This window comes from Salminus brasiliensis, chromosome 5 (assembly GCF_030463535.1).
Source record: "Salminus brasiliensis chromosome 5, fSalBra1.hap2, whole genome shotgun sequence".
In the NCBI taxonomy this organism is placed as follows: Eukaryota; Metazoa; Chordata; class Actinopteri; order Characiformes; family Bryconidae; genus Salminus; species Salminus brasiliensis.
The window spans coordinates 25,088,399-25,104,184 of record NC_132882.1 but is presented as its reverse complement, the minus strand read 5'-3'; the positions used below and the strand labels follow the sequence as shown (position 1 = coordinate 25,104,184).

Here is a 15,786-nt window from a genome sequence, read left to right as displayed (position 1 = left end):
AGCTGAATGCTAATAGTGCCCCCCTGTGGAGAATGTAAGCTTCCTGGGGCCATCCAATCAGGACATACAGTAGAATTGCATTGCACTGATGAACATTTCAAAATGACTTCATTTCTAAAAGCGATAAGGAAGAGAATTTCACTGTCTGTAAATGAGGCCTTCCAGCAGCTTCCAAAAACATGCTAGGTAGCTGGCTCTACCATTAGCGGACTGCTAAATGTGCTGTTGTGTAAACCTGGTTCTTTCTGCTGAGTGTGCAGTTGTGCTTCTGTGTAATACTTTTTACTAATAGTATTATTTATTACAATAAAAATATTATATATCCTCACTGGTGAGCCAGAACCCTTTCAAATACTGCAAACCAAACCAGTACCAGACAAGCATAAACCAGCATAAACCAGCTTGGACCATTTTAAACAAATATGGAATTCATGCTGGACTAAACTGTTTTTTTTTCAGCTGGATGATTGAACATTTCATGATAAATAAGCCAATAACACTTTTTCTTACAATTTGATTCATTTAATATAGACAGTGAATAATGTTTTTCTCTTTTCTGAAAAGTGATCATTTTGGAGTTACGTTTGTGTTCCAGCAGCCATGGTATATAAAACGCACTCCGAAAAATAAAGGTGCAGTAATCCCAGATTGAGTGACAGTTACATTTTCTCAGTAATCTGTAACAGAACACATTTTTAAAGTATTCCTCCCAACCCTGCTCATCTCAGGAGTACAGAAACCCACAGTGAATGCAATTCTATTGACCCCCCTGTTTGACCAGATATCAAAAAAAACCCACAACAGCTGTAGAGAAAGAAACATATACGTGACTACATATCAGACTACATATCAGGGCCACATGTGAACAGTTTTACTTTTAACTTATATTAATTACAACCTAGGTCAACTTGGTCGCTAGATCTCAGCGCTTTAGCCTGTAGGGATGTTGTGTGTGTAACGGTGTTTGGTGTGTGCTAGCGTTTACCCTTCTGCAGTAATAGAGTACCTCTGTCAGAGTACGACAGTTACCTTAGCTGCAGAACTTGCACTGTCATTTTAGTGAAGGGGAGTTACTGTAATGCTTCTGGAAAAATGAGAAATTACAGAATTTCTCTACAGATTATTTACAATCATCGCTGTATTAAAAGTGTTATCGAAAAATTAAGGTGAAACTGTAAAATAACGGTGTTTCACTGTGGAACCTTTAGTGTAATCATTTTATTGAAGGCGATCAATTGTAATAATTCAGGACAAATCTCAAACACCTTTACCTAAAACACCAGAACCTTTAATGAACTCTGTAAATGTACTGTTTTCCAGTGAATATGAATTATGATATTTGGTTTTGATAACGTAGCAGTCTCCACTTCATTGTGCACTTTATTTTCACCTTCTTTTGCAGCATGTGTAAAAACGCACACGGTGAGAAAATATAAACACTGTGTAAACACCCAGCACGAAATGTTAAAAACAGAACCGATGAGTAAAATGCTGTAGAGAAAGAAACATGCTCGCTGTAATGCAGTATTTCCATCAGCATATAACAGTTAGCTGCAGATGAAGGTGAGTTATTGTTATACTTCTGAAAAAATCTGTAAAAGACTGGAATTTCACTGCAGAAACTTTAATGTAACTTGTTGAAAATGTTCCGTTTTTCCAGTGAATATGAATTAGGATGCTTCATTTTAAGAACATACGAAAACGTAAAAACTCACGAAATGGTAAACATGGTGTTGGTGGTGAAGCATGTGTCCACACATTTATCAACATCGTACAGTCCCACAGAGCGCTCAGACCAAAATCACACAGCTCATAATCCTACATTATCCGAATATCCTAATTCACATCATGATTATAAAAATCAGGAGAGATCTGGAGAATAATACACAGCAAATTATTGCTAGAAACTTTAATTATACGTTCTTTAAATGTTTTGAATCCGGATATTTGACTGTTAGGCAGCTCTTGCTACCGGCATTACCGTCAGTGTTTGGACATTGGTTTAGGAGTTATTTTTATCGTGTAGGTAAAGGTACGTCACACAGAAGAGCACATGTTAAGGCATGTATCCACACGTTCATCAGCGTTACAGCACAAAGAGTAGGGTCACCTTACTCATCACTATCCTACTAACACACACACACACACACACACACACACACACACACACACACACACACACACACACACACTCAAACAACAATGAACCTGAACGCGGTACTTACCGGTGTCCATTTAGGAGCGGCAGCGCGCGGGTCACCCAGCCCTTAAAGCCTCAACTGGACTTAACGACGAGGCTGGTGCAGGGGGGTCCAGTTCACCAATTTTGGCCAAAAACGTATCATGACGTTTTAATATGAAGAAATTGTGCATACTTACCTGGATCATCTGTGAAGTCATTCGTGTAAATCCCTTTAAGCGGTTATATGTGTACATGTGATGGGTATCCCCAGGGAACACTATACTCTTGTTGGTTTAGTCCGGGACGGTGTGTGTGTGTGTGTGTGTGTGTGTGTGTGTGTACTCTTTTTCTACACACAGAGTATCCATGATTTCAGTGTGAATCTGAATCTGAAGGTTCTCCGAGGTCTCCTTACTGACTCTTCAGTGTTTTTGGGCGGCGTGATAGTAAAGTTTATCATTTTATTTAACGTTTAAACTTTGGTTGGCTACGTTAACAGTCTTTCTTATTGTCTCTCTGTATGATCTGCAAGAGACAAAATAGCAACCCAATTGTTTGAACTACGTTGATTTCCGACGTTGATTCAACGTCGCTTTGCTATCTCGGTAGTCAAACAGGGGGGTCAAAATACCAGTGAAACCACTCGGCCCAGTGCCGGACAAACGGCAATACTTTACACAGTCTTCCTACACACATGAGAAACAGGTGAACTTGGTCAAACTGGCGACGACGAGTGTGGGAATGGTTCGTGATTGGTTGACCGAGTGCGTGTGGGATTCTGGGATATGAAGTCCTGTACAGGGATGGGTTCTGTGGGAGAAACGGGAAGTTTGACAGTTAAACCTGTTCTCCTGAGGTGAGCTGGGTTGGGAGGAATACTTAAAAACATTTATTCCGTTACAGATTACTGAGCAAATGTAACTTTCACTCAATCCAAAGGATTACTATATTAGTAAATAACATAAAGGGACAGCTGAGAGGATCATCGGAGTCTCTCTCCCCTCCGTCATGGACATTTACACCACCCGCTGCATCCGCAAAGCAACCAGCATTGTGGATGACTCCACCCACCCTTCACACAGTCTGTTCTCCCTCCTGCCATCAGGAAGAAGGTACCGCAGACCAGACTCTGCAATAGCTTCTTCCCCCAAGCCATCAGACTTCTCAACTCCAGAGACTGAACTGATGTCATGTGATTTTTCTCTCTCTCTCTCTCTCTCTCTCTCTCTCTCTCTCTCTCTCTCACCAACCATTTTGCACAAATAACTTTACTACCTCACTGGACTCAATATTTATTGCACACTACCCCTAATTTATTTATTATTCTCTGTCTGTACTGTGTTGTGTTGTCTGTCCGCACTTGTTTGTGTTGCACTTGTGTCTTGTATGCACTGTCTATGTTGCACCATGGTCCTGGAGGAACGTTGTTTCGTTTCACTGTGTACTCTGTATGTAGCTGAAATGACAATAAAACCCACTTGACTTGACTTGACTTGAAATAATATTTTGATCACTTTCTGTAACTTTTGGATTACTTGCCTTTTTAAAGCCATATATTGAAATTCAACAGAAGAACAAACCTGTAAAAAGTCATTCAGATGTCTTTTATATGCAAATATATGTAACTACTGTTGTAAGTAAATCAATCCTACATGATAACTAGGAATACTAGGTGATTCCTTTGATTCCTAGGTGTTTTGCTTTCATGATAGGATCAGCTCTGTCTATTTTGCGGCTGTGTTGAGGCACAACAATGGCTACCTAGCCAGCCAGGCAGCTTACGTTTGTCATAGACTGTTGGCTAGATCTGCTACAATCATTTTCATGATCCCCTCAGGAGTTGTGCTTTTGTAATACTTTTAGCTTCGCTCATTTTTCTGTTGTGTCGAAGGCCCGCTAGTTAGCGCTAGCTGCCTTAAGGCCTTCATGGAGTGTGTTAAGCCCATTACAGACGGTTGTTGAAGGTCCAGTCATTTTACATCTTTCATAGACTATATTACATCCCGTACAAACAATTGTTTGACATTCACAGGAGTTTTGCTTTTATTGCTCATACTGTCAGCCTTGCCCGTTTTGCGGCTGTGTCGAAGGTGCGTAGACACAATGTTTAAGAACGTTCAGGTGTTTCTCCAACATGTATTCCTGTAATTCCTTCATTCTCCAGGTCAGTGAAGTCATTTTGTTAACTGATCTCTATCATGCTGTATTAGTTAGACTGCTGGTTCTGTTTAACAGCCAGCTCTTTTACAGATGTGTCATTAAGAGAATTGTGCATTATTTAGAAGCAGACTGCTACAGGACAGGCAGGTAGCTGACTCAGGTGCAGAGAGGAGAATCAGTATGGACCGGTCTTAAGGGATGTAAAGAACTTGATTGAATGTTTTTGTGGACCGTGGGAGGAAAGTTGCTCCCAGGCGGATTTGATCCAGCAACCCTACCACTGGGACACCAGCAAGCATTAGTAATGGATAGAATTGAACCCCTTAATAATTGAAATAATTGAAAAAAGGCAGGAAAACCAAACAAAGGAGATAACAGGATGGCATAGGTCAGACTAAAGACAGCTAGTACTAAAACAACTAAAGAAAACCAAATTGATGCAAAGTGAACTGGAGTTCCATTGGGTAACAGTGCCTTGCTGCCATCGCCCACTGCTGGAGTTATTACACAAAATGGTTATGCAGAGTGCCCTCCATAACATTTCAAACAAATCAAATCTTAATTTATTTTAATAAAACAATTGTGAAATTATCAAGAAAATCAGTGCCGCACTGTACAGCTTACTTCCTACTGCACCATGCTTTCTCCGATGTTTCCAGCCACAGGATCTAAAGAACCTAAAGGCCCTTGTGGTTAAGGAGCTTTTTGACTTTTCCTCTGATTAAACGTCAGGCTTTGAAGTCTTCTTCAATTTCATGTTGAACATGTATGTTGCTAAAAATACTGAAATTTCCATTTCTTGGCTTTGCTGGTGGTGCTCTTCTTGTCCACTCTGGGTTCTAAGCATGCCCTACAGTAGGTCATGCCTTTCAGCAATGGGCATGTTTACACCCTCTTGTTCCAGTTCTTTAGTTCGTAATCTTATGAGCCACATGTGTCACGTTTAATAGTTTTCATCACTCACCCGAAATCTGTCCAATGCACGGCGTGAAGAATCAACTGACGTGCACGTGGCGTCATAAACATCTCATTTGCATATCGTTTCAAAGAGGGTGGTACCCCGGCAACTACCGAATTTCATCTCTGGGGCTCGCAGGTGAAATTATTGATGCATAGTATGTATTATTATTATTATCATTTTATTTTTTAAATTATAATGATAGCATTTATAAGTATTATTAATTATTGCCAATAATTATCGTATAGTTATCTGTTAAATATTACTGTTATTGTTGTTATTTTATTATTATTACTACTACATGTGGTTATCAAATCTTCTACATTAAACAATGAAAGAAAATGCCTAAAAGAATAGACAAAGGGAATTAACCTTTTTTGTTTTGTTTTTAACCTTTTAGCTCCATTAACCTGCATTCAATAAGAACTTTTGCACGTCCCCCTCTGGTAATAATAGATTATTACTGCCCTCTAGATACAACTTTCTATTCTATATTAGATCAAATATTACACTCAGTTGACTAATTTTAAAAAGTGTTCTTGAACAAAACATGAAGTTGTGTGGTGAAGTTAAACTTAATTAAAAGTTATTAATTAAAAAGGACTTAAACATGAAATAAAAAGGCGCTAAACATGAAATCAATTCAAAGTGAACTGAAAATAAGGCTAAAGTGAAATTGCACAGAATACAAGAGTGAAAGCAGAATAAATCAGGACAAAAGGCATCGAGTCAGAATGAAATATTTTATATTTCATGATGGGAGACCCAAAAGCAGGACACTACGTATAGCATTAAACTAACCTAACTGGGGCACTTCACTAATGCATCAGAGTTTGTATCTCAGGTCTGACTGAAGTACCACAGCACATGTTAAAAGAAATAAAACAGTATTACACACAATGTTCAGGACCAGCACTGGACTGGTGCTACTGAATGACCACTAACTGCTTTACTCTGAGAAAACGCAGAGAACATTTTAAGCTTGTGGAGCCGGTAGTGATCCACATTGTCATTTCCACTGAGCTACTGATTGAATGGAGGAAAGCTATTTGTTAGTATGTCATTTTTTCTGCTGTAGTCTCTGGTTAAACCCTAAGTCCTGCTGTTTGACGATCAAGCTCCGTGGTGATTGGCTGAACCGCTCTCTCCTAGCTGTTTCTCTGTCTTCCCAATTCAGATTAATGCTCTTGGTTTGTCACTCCCAGCAATCAGCCACTCAGTCTGCTTTCTTAAAGACCTGCTTAGCCACCACGTCATTCACCCGCAGCTCCTAAGGAGAGAGAGGGAGATGAACAAATAAAAAGAAATCCTTTAAAAGATCAGTTTCAACGATTTGAATGTCCACTTCAAAGTCAACTTCAAAACTTCAATTCAGCAGTGATGTCTGATGTATTAGACTCTCATTTTAAATCTTGGCACTGCACAGATGCTACAGAAAGTTTCATTCAGAAGGAGGGGGGGCGGCACACGTGAGCAGGGACTTAAAAGGTTTAAGCAAAACAAAAAGCGTTTTGTGTTTTTGGTCATAAAAGAACCTAAACTAATGTTGCCTGTTCACAATAGTGCCTGTGTTTCAGCCTCTTGCAGGACAAAACCTCTAATCTCCTTTTCTGTTCTTTCACCATGAGCTTCCAGCTTCACCACAAACAACATCAATAATGTATGTGTCTAAATATTTGTGTCATGAAAATGAGGTTAGGTTTACATCACCTAACATCTGTACCTTTCTACTGGACATCTTGAACATTTTGTGGTTTTGAACCTCAATGGAACCAAGTGTGCTGCATGTGTTTTTCCTGATTCAGCCACAAGGGGTCAGAGAGAGTCTCAGAGTGGCAGAGCTGATTCAAGATCAGAAATCCCCCTTGAATGATACAGTTACAGGAACAGGAGGGAAACGCCTCATAATGGTGTTGCACTGACGGAACAGAATGAGGCTGACTAATCGGACACCCTCTCTAGCTTCCACAGAGTGGATGACTAAGTGCATAATGTTGTTCCTGGTCTTAGGCACACACCCTGTCTACACCGTCTGTACTAGTATTAGTTCTTTAATTTGTTAGTTTGGACCATGCAATCAGGACATGATGATTTAGGAGTAGACTGAAGAGAGGGGAGAGAAGCCAGAGAACTCTGGGCTGGCCCTCTCTGTTAAGTGGACCGGGAATGAGAGAAATGAAGTGAGGTGATATGAGGTGATGGGGTGGTAGATGGGTTGCGAAGACTTGCCATGGACACAGGAACAAGGTAGCAATGGTATTTATAATACACTAGATTAGGAGGAGGGGTATGTTCAGGTATGTTTCTCCTCCCAACAATTTAATTATTCCATAACACCAATAGTAGAGATGCAGTGGCAATAATGCTTTTGAGAGAAACTGGCTCCAGTCAAAATGTCATACAAGTTGTCTACTATACAAATTTCATTGTATTTTTATTATATTCCACTCTAAAACCTCCTTTTAAACAGACTACATCAATTTCAGGCAGTTACAAGCACTACAAAGACTGGATACACAAAGCAAGATAGTAGATTAGTTTGATCTCACAATGATTCGATTACAATTCTTTAGGAAATCATTGAATGTATGAAGAAATTTGATCACAATTCATTTTTAATTTGATAATTTTGATATCATATAGACATACACTGGGGAAAAATGAGGCCAGACTGTATACAGTACAATTATGATAAATTACAACATTCTAACATCTTCAAGTTAAATCCACTGCATTGCTTTCTTCATATCTATGCTTATAGAACGCAAAAACCTTGTAAAACGCATGTAACACAAAAAAACTTGTATCTCTGAAATGGCAACTCTACAGAGGGATAAACTTTCTTAACTTTCATCTCTAATCTACTTCCTTTACAGGCCATACATCGTATTAGTACAACGCATCATAATTTTCTCCTCTATGTGCTGAGCTGCCCCCTGCTGCCTCCTTCTTTCTGTTTTCTTTCTGTCTCTTTCACATGTATTGAGATGCCCAGTTCCAACTTTTTCATCCTGCTTCCTCCTGACCTGGCTCTCCACTACCCTGCTTCCCACTCTCCTGCTCTGGGGCCTCGCATGGATTCATCCTCACCTCACTTACCATTGTTTTTCTTAATTCAGTTTAATTTAGTCGTTGTCTTCATTCCTGTTGTGTTTTTTATTGTTATTATCCGGTGTCGACCTGAGGAGGATGGGTTCCCCCTTTAAATCTTGGTTCATGAAACTTTCACACAATATAAAAACAACTGCCAGATTCACATTATGTCCAAGTTAAAAATTGCAAAAATGGAAATGCGGTTAAGGTCATTGTCAGACAGTGAGGACTTGCATACCACTTGTTCACAGCCATTCTCAACAGTGTGATCAGTCATCATGTCTGTGTGCTCTTACCAGATGGAGCAGGTTTCCTTCCAGCCAGTGAGTCCATCCCCTGCCATCCTTCTCTCCTCTCTGCACACACACTAGCTTATCTCCCTCCCAATCCACTGTGGTCTGTATCGCACACAAAGGACACACTAATTACATTCCAGAAAGGACATATAGCCAACATAATCACATTCACTGTGCACTGGATATAATCCTAACAAAAGGAAAACACACACACACACACTATGCATATTATACCACTGCATATTATCTGTTCCCACGCTACAGGGGATACTTATGCAATAAACAAGTGAGTACCACACCTGGCACTTCCTCCCATCCACAGGTCCAAGGTCCTCAGTAAACTCCTTGCCCAGCGTAAAGTCCATGTCGAAATTCTTAAAGGTGGTCATGGTCTTGATCTTCATGTGGCCCGAGCTGACATCGTGTTCGATTTGCTTGCTGGGTTTCAGCATACACACAACCTTCCTGAGTGCAAAATTAACATCTACAGAAAGAGACTGGGGGTTAATCTGAGCTGTGCAGCTGGAGAGAGAATGAAAACTCACTCACTATTAGCCATCATGAATGGCTGCACTCATGCTGTGATGTGAAAATCATGAGCCGAACATTAGGGGTGTAATGATATATCGAAGAATTGCAATATTTTGCAATACTGTATTGATTTTCATTAATTAATAGTGTTGTATTTAAACCCCGACCACTAGACCGCTACTCTGTGTTCAGATCCCACTGTTCTGCTTACAGAATCACAGTATTTCACAATATATTTAATTGTAACCCTTATATATGTATGCATGTATCATATTGCCAGGTCCTTTCCAATACACATCCTTACTGATCATGGTAATCACCGTTTCCTGACACTGACAAAACACAGTTGATAACAGTCCAGACCAAATCAGTTGTAGCCACGTAAAGGTAACCGTTCTGTACAGAATCAAGAAAGCGAAAGGAACCACTTAGAATGTGTAAGGGCTTCATTGTCTGGTGAAATTGTTCCTGACTCCACTGGAGTTCTTTAAATAACCTTTTTACCAATGATTTTATATAGCACCAAAGAAAAAGGCACCCACTATTGTTTTTGATAGTGTGTTTTTAGGTTACACAGGTGCCCTTTATCGTGATGGTCCTGTGTCATTTATAGACTTTAACATATAGGTTCCATATTAGTTTAATGGTCTAGTGTTGCCCTGAGACCAGAAACAATATGGTCAACCTCATTCAGGGCATCAGGAATGATTGTGTAATGATTGTGATTGGCTGATCATTTTCATATGATTACATCCTTGTGAATGGAATTTGTTTGCTATTGTGTCTCCAGAATGACTGTAGCCCTAGTTACACTGTACTGCCACTGACGCGAATATTAGGTACGCTCAACAATAACAGTATATACAGTAAAATAGCACAGATCACCAAAGATGCTGTCTCTCAAACCAAGAAAGGCCTATTTAATCTTTCTGGTCAACAGGTGACAATCACAAAGTTACTAGCCAAGTTCTGGATATACAGGCTCCCCTACCATCCGTGTCAGACCAGCTGCCCACCCTCCTGCCACTGCTACCTGCCTAATGATGAAGTTCAAATTTACATGGACTCTTGTCCATCTCTCTATCTGCTAATAATTACCACTGTTAACCATCATTACACTCATTACTTCTACCATCACTACTGTGATTATATTAAGTTACACAGTTGCCTTCGGCTTGTTCACTGGAGATCTTAGATTCTGTAAAGCTGCTTTGTGACAACGCCAGTTGTAAAAAGTGCCATACAAGTACATTTGATTTGATAAATCAGTCTGACCACTATGAATCAATATGAAGACTATACTACATGTTGAGAACTAGAACTGATGATGCATCACCCAGATGAAGAGCACCTATATAGACTCTTTAACAAATAGGATTCTTTCAAAAAGGATTTGACTCATAACAGTGGACTCATTTTCGGTATCTTGGCTTTTTAAGAAGGTATTTAAAGAACTATACACAAGAAAATCATAGAGAAGAACCTCTGGGTGAGGGAGCGTAGGGTTGGACAATGTGAAGATATTTAGCATTATTGTGATAATTATTGTGGCAGATCATGGATATCGTCAGCACTCTGAATTCCAAAGACAGACATTTGTAATGGTTATATTGATTGGGTACAGTACGCTATGTGTGAAAACACAGTTTTTCTGCTCATACATTTTTGACTTATCATGGATGGTGAAAATGTCTTGGAAGTACTGTGCTATATTCAAATGGTTCTCTGCTTCTATGAGCAATGCCACTTATGTATGTGATAGAGGTGTGAATATGCTTTATATTTATATCACACCAAGAAAAGCTTCTTTAGACCTTTAACTGGCTCGTCCCACTCCATGGAACCAAAAGTGGTTCTTCTGTGGTCAGTTTGTGAGAGGGCAGGTGAGTTACACAGTCCACAGTGCAGTACGGGACAGGGCAGCTCTCCTGGGCCAGGAGGAGGATGGGGCTGCAGATGAGCTCACACCACAGGAATGAAGATAGAGAGAGAAAACCGGCCAAAGAAAGAAAAAGACTAGTCTTACCTAAAGCAGACAGATAGGACTCGAAGTTTTCCTGAGAGACCATGTGGTAAAGGCCAGAGTAGTTGGGTTTGGACATCTTTTCTTTTCTCTTTTCTTCTCTTTCTCTCTTTGTGTCTCTGATGGCGTCCTGACAGTCCTCCCTCTGAGTGCTCTTTCTTCGTTGTGTCTCTTCTCAGATTAGCACATCGTCCTCCGCGGCGCTTTGGCTTAAACGCTCTCACACACACGCCTGCAACTTTTACTGGACTGACCGGAGGACAGAATCGGTTAGTGGGAACTCTCCGTCTCTCTGTCCCTCCTCCCGCTGCTCTGTTCACGTAACGCTGTAAAGCCGCTGGCTCGGTTAACCCTCCTCCCTGCCGAGCCCTACACCATTACACCATTACACCACTACACCCTTACACCACTACACCCTTACACCGGTTTCTCCTCTTTACCCCGTGTTCCCTCCCCAGCCAGTCACAGTCAAACCTGCTGCATCTGAACGTGCAGCAATCAATGCAAAGTACTTTATTTCAGCAAGTCCCACCCCCACCCCCACCCCCACCTCCACCCCCACCTCCACCTCCACCTCCCCCAATACTCCCCCCACGTCTCACACCCGCCCCCTCACATGTCCCCTCCTCCAGGCCCCAGGCCAAGGTTTTGTGTAAACTGAGGAGGATAAGGCATGGGAGTGAGGGGATGAACTCTGCTAATCTTTGTTCTTTCACATTAAAAGATAATCAGGAAACTACATAGTACAGTATCAGTATCAGCAGTTCTTTAAACTGCTCTAGAATCAAAGGCTGGATTTGTACTGTGACTTCTCACAACACCAAAAGGACAGCAAGGCTATGTGGGAGGACCCAGGATTAATTACTATTCTCATAATAATAATAATCAGGCTGGAGTCTAGAGGTGATGTGCTACTCTCCAGTAGCAACACCACCACATTTCCTCTTTATCTAATTTTACTGCTTCACCAGCCTTGACTAGGGCTTTTGCTGGTCCGCTGGGTGTATGGAGTTTACAGGGGTGTAAATATAATAAGGCTGTCATATGATGATGAACATAATAGAACAAGTTGAAATTGGTCCGTTGCACCTGAAAAAATCATTAAAAAAATCATAAAGATCATAAAAAAACGCTTGAGCAGGCAGAGAATTGGACAGTGTTTGCTTCCTCCCATCTACAGCTCCCAGGTCCTCAGTAAACTCCTCACCCAGCAGAACATTGATTCTGAAATTCTTGAAAGTGGTCATGGTCTTGATCTACATGTGACCCAAGCTGAGTTTCAGCATGCACACAACCTTCCTGAGTGCAAGATTAACATCTACAGAAAGAGACTGGGGGTTCATTTTAGCTGTGCAGCAGGTGAGAGAATGAAAGGGATTTGGGAATTGGGAATTGATCAGAAATGACAACTCAATCACCATTATCATCATTACTGGCTGCACTCATCAGCCAATCATTAGAGGTGTATTGATATATTGAAGATTGCAATAATGTATTGATTTTTATTAATTAATAGTTTGCATCCAAAGACTGGTGGTTTGTAGTGTTGTACTCTGTGTTCAGATCCCACTGTTCTGACTGGAACTGCGACAACAGTATTTCCTCCCGTTATTGCATTTTACTGTTCGGCTAGCTTTGACTAGGGCTTGCACTGGTGGGCTGGGTGTATGTCAATTTTGGGGGAGTAAATATATTAGGTCAGGTAATAATAAAGACAGGGGGGTTAACTTCAGGCAAAAAGAAGTCAACCATATGGCTTTTAACTTTGCCACGGTAGTGTTACCAACACACTCCTGATCAGGCAGAGACTTGGACAGTGGTCACTGTTTACAGTGTTGTGTAAAATTCTCATTGGTGTCATTTTATGAAAAATAAAAATGAGGAAAATAATCCAATCCAAACAAGCGATGCTTTAGCGATTTCTTTAGCAGTATTAGCACCCAGAAACCCAAAGCTTTTAAAGCACATCTTCATTAAACGTTTTAGAACCTCTGTTATATGATATTAATATAACAGTCATATTAATATATTTGGAAAATGTTTAGATTATTTTTTTTCCAAGATCGTTCAGCTTTATTTTTTTCATTTCATTTATATTTTTCATCAATCAGTCCACTGATCAACTTCAATAGCCACAGCATGTTCAAGAAATACTTTATTTTAAATGAGAACTGAATAGAGGGCAAATCTGTATGAATCCATTCATATCAAAATCACAGTTTACAGTTTAATGGGAGTCAAGCAATAAATCAGCTGCATCAGAGTCTACAAAAATCAAACACTATGGTGGCAAGGAGTTGGACCTTTTTTCTTTCTTTTTTTTTAACTTTTCCTCCACAGTAACAGGCTCAGTTAATTTAACATTTTAGAGGGTTCATTTTAAAATGTAAAAAGGTGCTATACAAATGATCAGACTCTGGTTTTATCGTTTTCTCACCGAGCCACTCTTCTTTTCTTCTGATTTTTGTTTTTTGACATCTTTCTTTCCCTTCGCTCCGAGATTCTCATACACGTCTTCCTTATTCCTGTGGAGAAATAAAAAGGTGTCTGTGGTTAGTGTCTAGATTTAAGATCTCACTGACGTCACTCAATTCCACCACCATCTAAAAAAAAGTTATTAAATGCTCATTAAAAAGCAGCACACTAATAGCAGTACCACATGCAATGGTGAAGTAATTAAAAAATGTGATGTGATGTATTAGACTTCAAAATTCATAGATTTTAATTTAGAGCAGACTATGAATATAAATCTCATGCCTCATCTTTATTCTGTTTGCAAAAAAACAAAACAAAAAAAACAATAATAAACCCTTACAGATCTACAGTGTGCTCAGAATTAGGCTTGTTTATTTACAGATAGGAACATGGTATCTTACAGAAAGCTCAGGCTCTATGAGCTTATACTGCAGTTAGGAAGTCTGCAGAAAGAGGATACTCCTGTCCAGTTTTCTTGTGAGCTCCGACGATGCAAGGATTTATGTTTCAATATTTGTTTATGTGTTTTGAAATGCATACAGGCATGACCTCATTGCTCCAACCTATGGCCCCACAATGCAGGCTTAGTTATCATGTGCTTGTGCTTTAGCTTCTCATATTTGTAGTTTTCGTATACATTTCGTAACATTCCACCTGCCCTTTTTAATACTTTAATAACTATAAGTCATAGAGCTAACTTTAACCTATATTTGAATGATGTGAATGTTTGTTTGATATGGAAGCCCATTCCTGGCACTTAAAATAAAAAAGAAAATAAAAAAGGTATGTCCAAATAATGAGAAATCATCTAAAATATCAAAAAGGTATCTAAAAATGTGAAAATGTCTTAAAATAACAAAATATCAACATATTTAAAATATCAAAATATGATTTTAAAAACATGTAAAAGTATCTTAAAATAAGACTTTAATGAAAAAAATAATGAGAAATCATCTCAAAATATCTCAAAATAATCTCAAAATAATGACTTAGCAATGAACTTTTTCTTTATGTGGCAGGAATGGGTTTCTCAAAGTTCCCACCGCATGACGAGCACCCGGTAAAGGCTGCATTACAGTTGCACCAAAATATGTGGCACATATCATCCGGATAGTGTATAGCACTATAAGGTCTGGAGTCCTACTAATAACTGCATGTTCCTATAATCATACTCATATGAATCCTGAAAACTGCAAATCAGTCTATGCTAATAAATATGGCAGTGTTTCCTGTGCAAGGGAAAGCCTGTAAAAGAGGGGCTGTGGGGATATGGGTCACATATGGGTCAGTCAGACATAGTACAGCTGCTTAAGACCCTGAAGAGCCCCCTGAAAAACACCACCAACATTAAACTTAAACTCCAGTTCTGACCTGACGATAATGATAATGACAATGACAAGGCTGCCTTTAACAAACAAACACTGTATGCCTGTGCATATGTCGAACACTCCAGGCTTACAGCAGCGTGAGAATGTCTTGATCCTTTCTGGTGCCTAGATGCTTCCTGAGGAACAGTCCACTTGAGACCGTTTACAGCATGTTTCAGAAAGGACAGAGAATAGTAGCAGCTCTGGACAGCGCAGGAGTTGATCCCTATGATGCTGCTAAATCTGTACATGGAGGGCTGTTTGTTATGTTTGTTATGTCGTTATGTTGTTCCCCTTCATGCTCACCTGAACCTTTGTACCTGTTGGACTGCTGCATGTCTAAGGTAGCATGAGGTAAAGCAGCCATGTAATCTTCATAGAATTAGCATTTTGGAGCATGACCTGACGTCAGTAATGTTCTTGTGATTGAATGCAATCAAATCCTAAAATCTGTGCCAACACTGAGTGTAAAGCCTTCCTAGAAGAGTAGCGTCTGTTACTGCAGCAAAGGCGGGGACAAACCCCTCTATTAATGCTCTTGTTTTCAGAAGGAACATTGTGTAGCCGTTTTGTTATATGGCTACTGCCACACGCTGTGTATTGGATCACGCAGAGCTTTGCTCTACCACTGTATGACTGTGGTTTCATCAATTTATCAAAATAAAGAGAAAAAGACTTGCCATTGTCCAAACGGCCCATGA

The 15,786-nt window shown here is 39.8% G+C and overlaps 2 protein-coding genes across 4 annotated transcripts in view; both read right to left on the bottom strand.

The window, feature by feature from the left end:
- Positions 1-6,029: 6,029 nt before the first annotated feature.
- rbp5 (retinol binding protein 1a, cellular) lies at positions 6,030-11,736 on the bottom strand. The gene is made up of 4 exons (XM_072679939.1): positions 11,247-11,736; positions 8,989-9,173; positions 8,690-8,791; positions 6,030-6,570 (listed from the first exon to the last, which is right to left on the bottom strand). The coding sequence occupies exons 1-4, from the start codon at positions 11,320-11,322 to the stop codon at positions 6,517-6,519; spliced, it is 417 nt and encodes a 138-aa protein (XP_072536040.1). The 5' UTR covers positions 11,323-11,736; the 3' UTR covers positions 6,030-6,516.
- Positions 11,737-13,385: 1,649 nt separating this feature from the next.
- ptpn6 (protein tyrosine phosphatase non-receptor type 6) overlaps positions 13,386-15,786 on the bottom strand; it is a 37,871-nt gene continuing 35,470 nt past the window's right edge. For all 3 annotated transcript variants that reach the window (XM_072679927.1, XM_072679926.1, XM_072679928.1), the window contains one exon: positions 13,386-13,768. In XM_072679927.1, the coding sequence (XP_072536028.1) occupies positions 13,666-13,768 (103 nt within the window). In that variant the 3' untranslated portion in view covers positions 13,386-13,665. The remainder of the gene's footprint in view (positions 13,769-15,786) is intronic.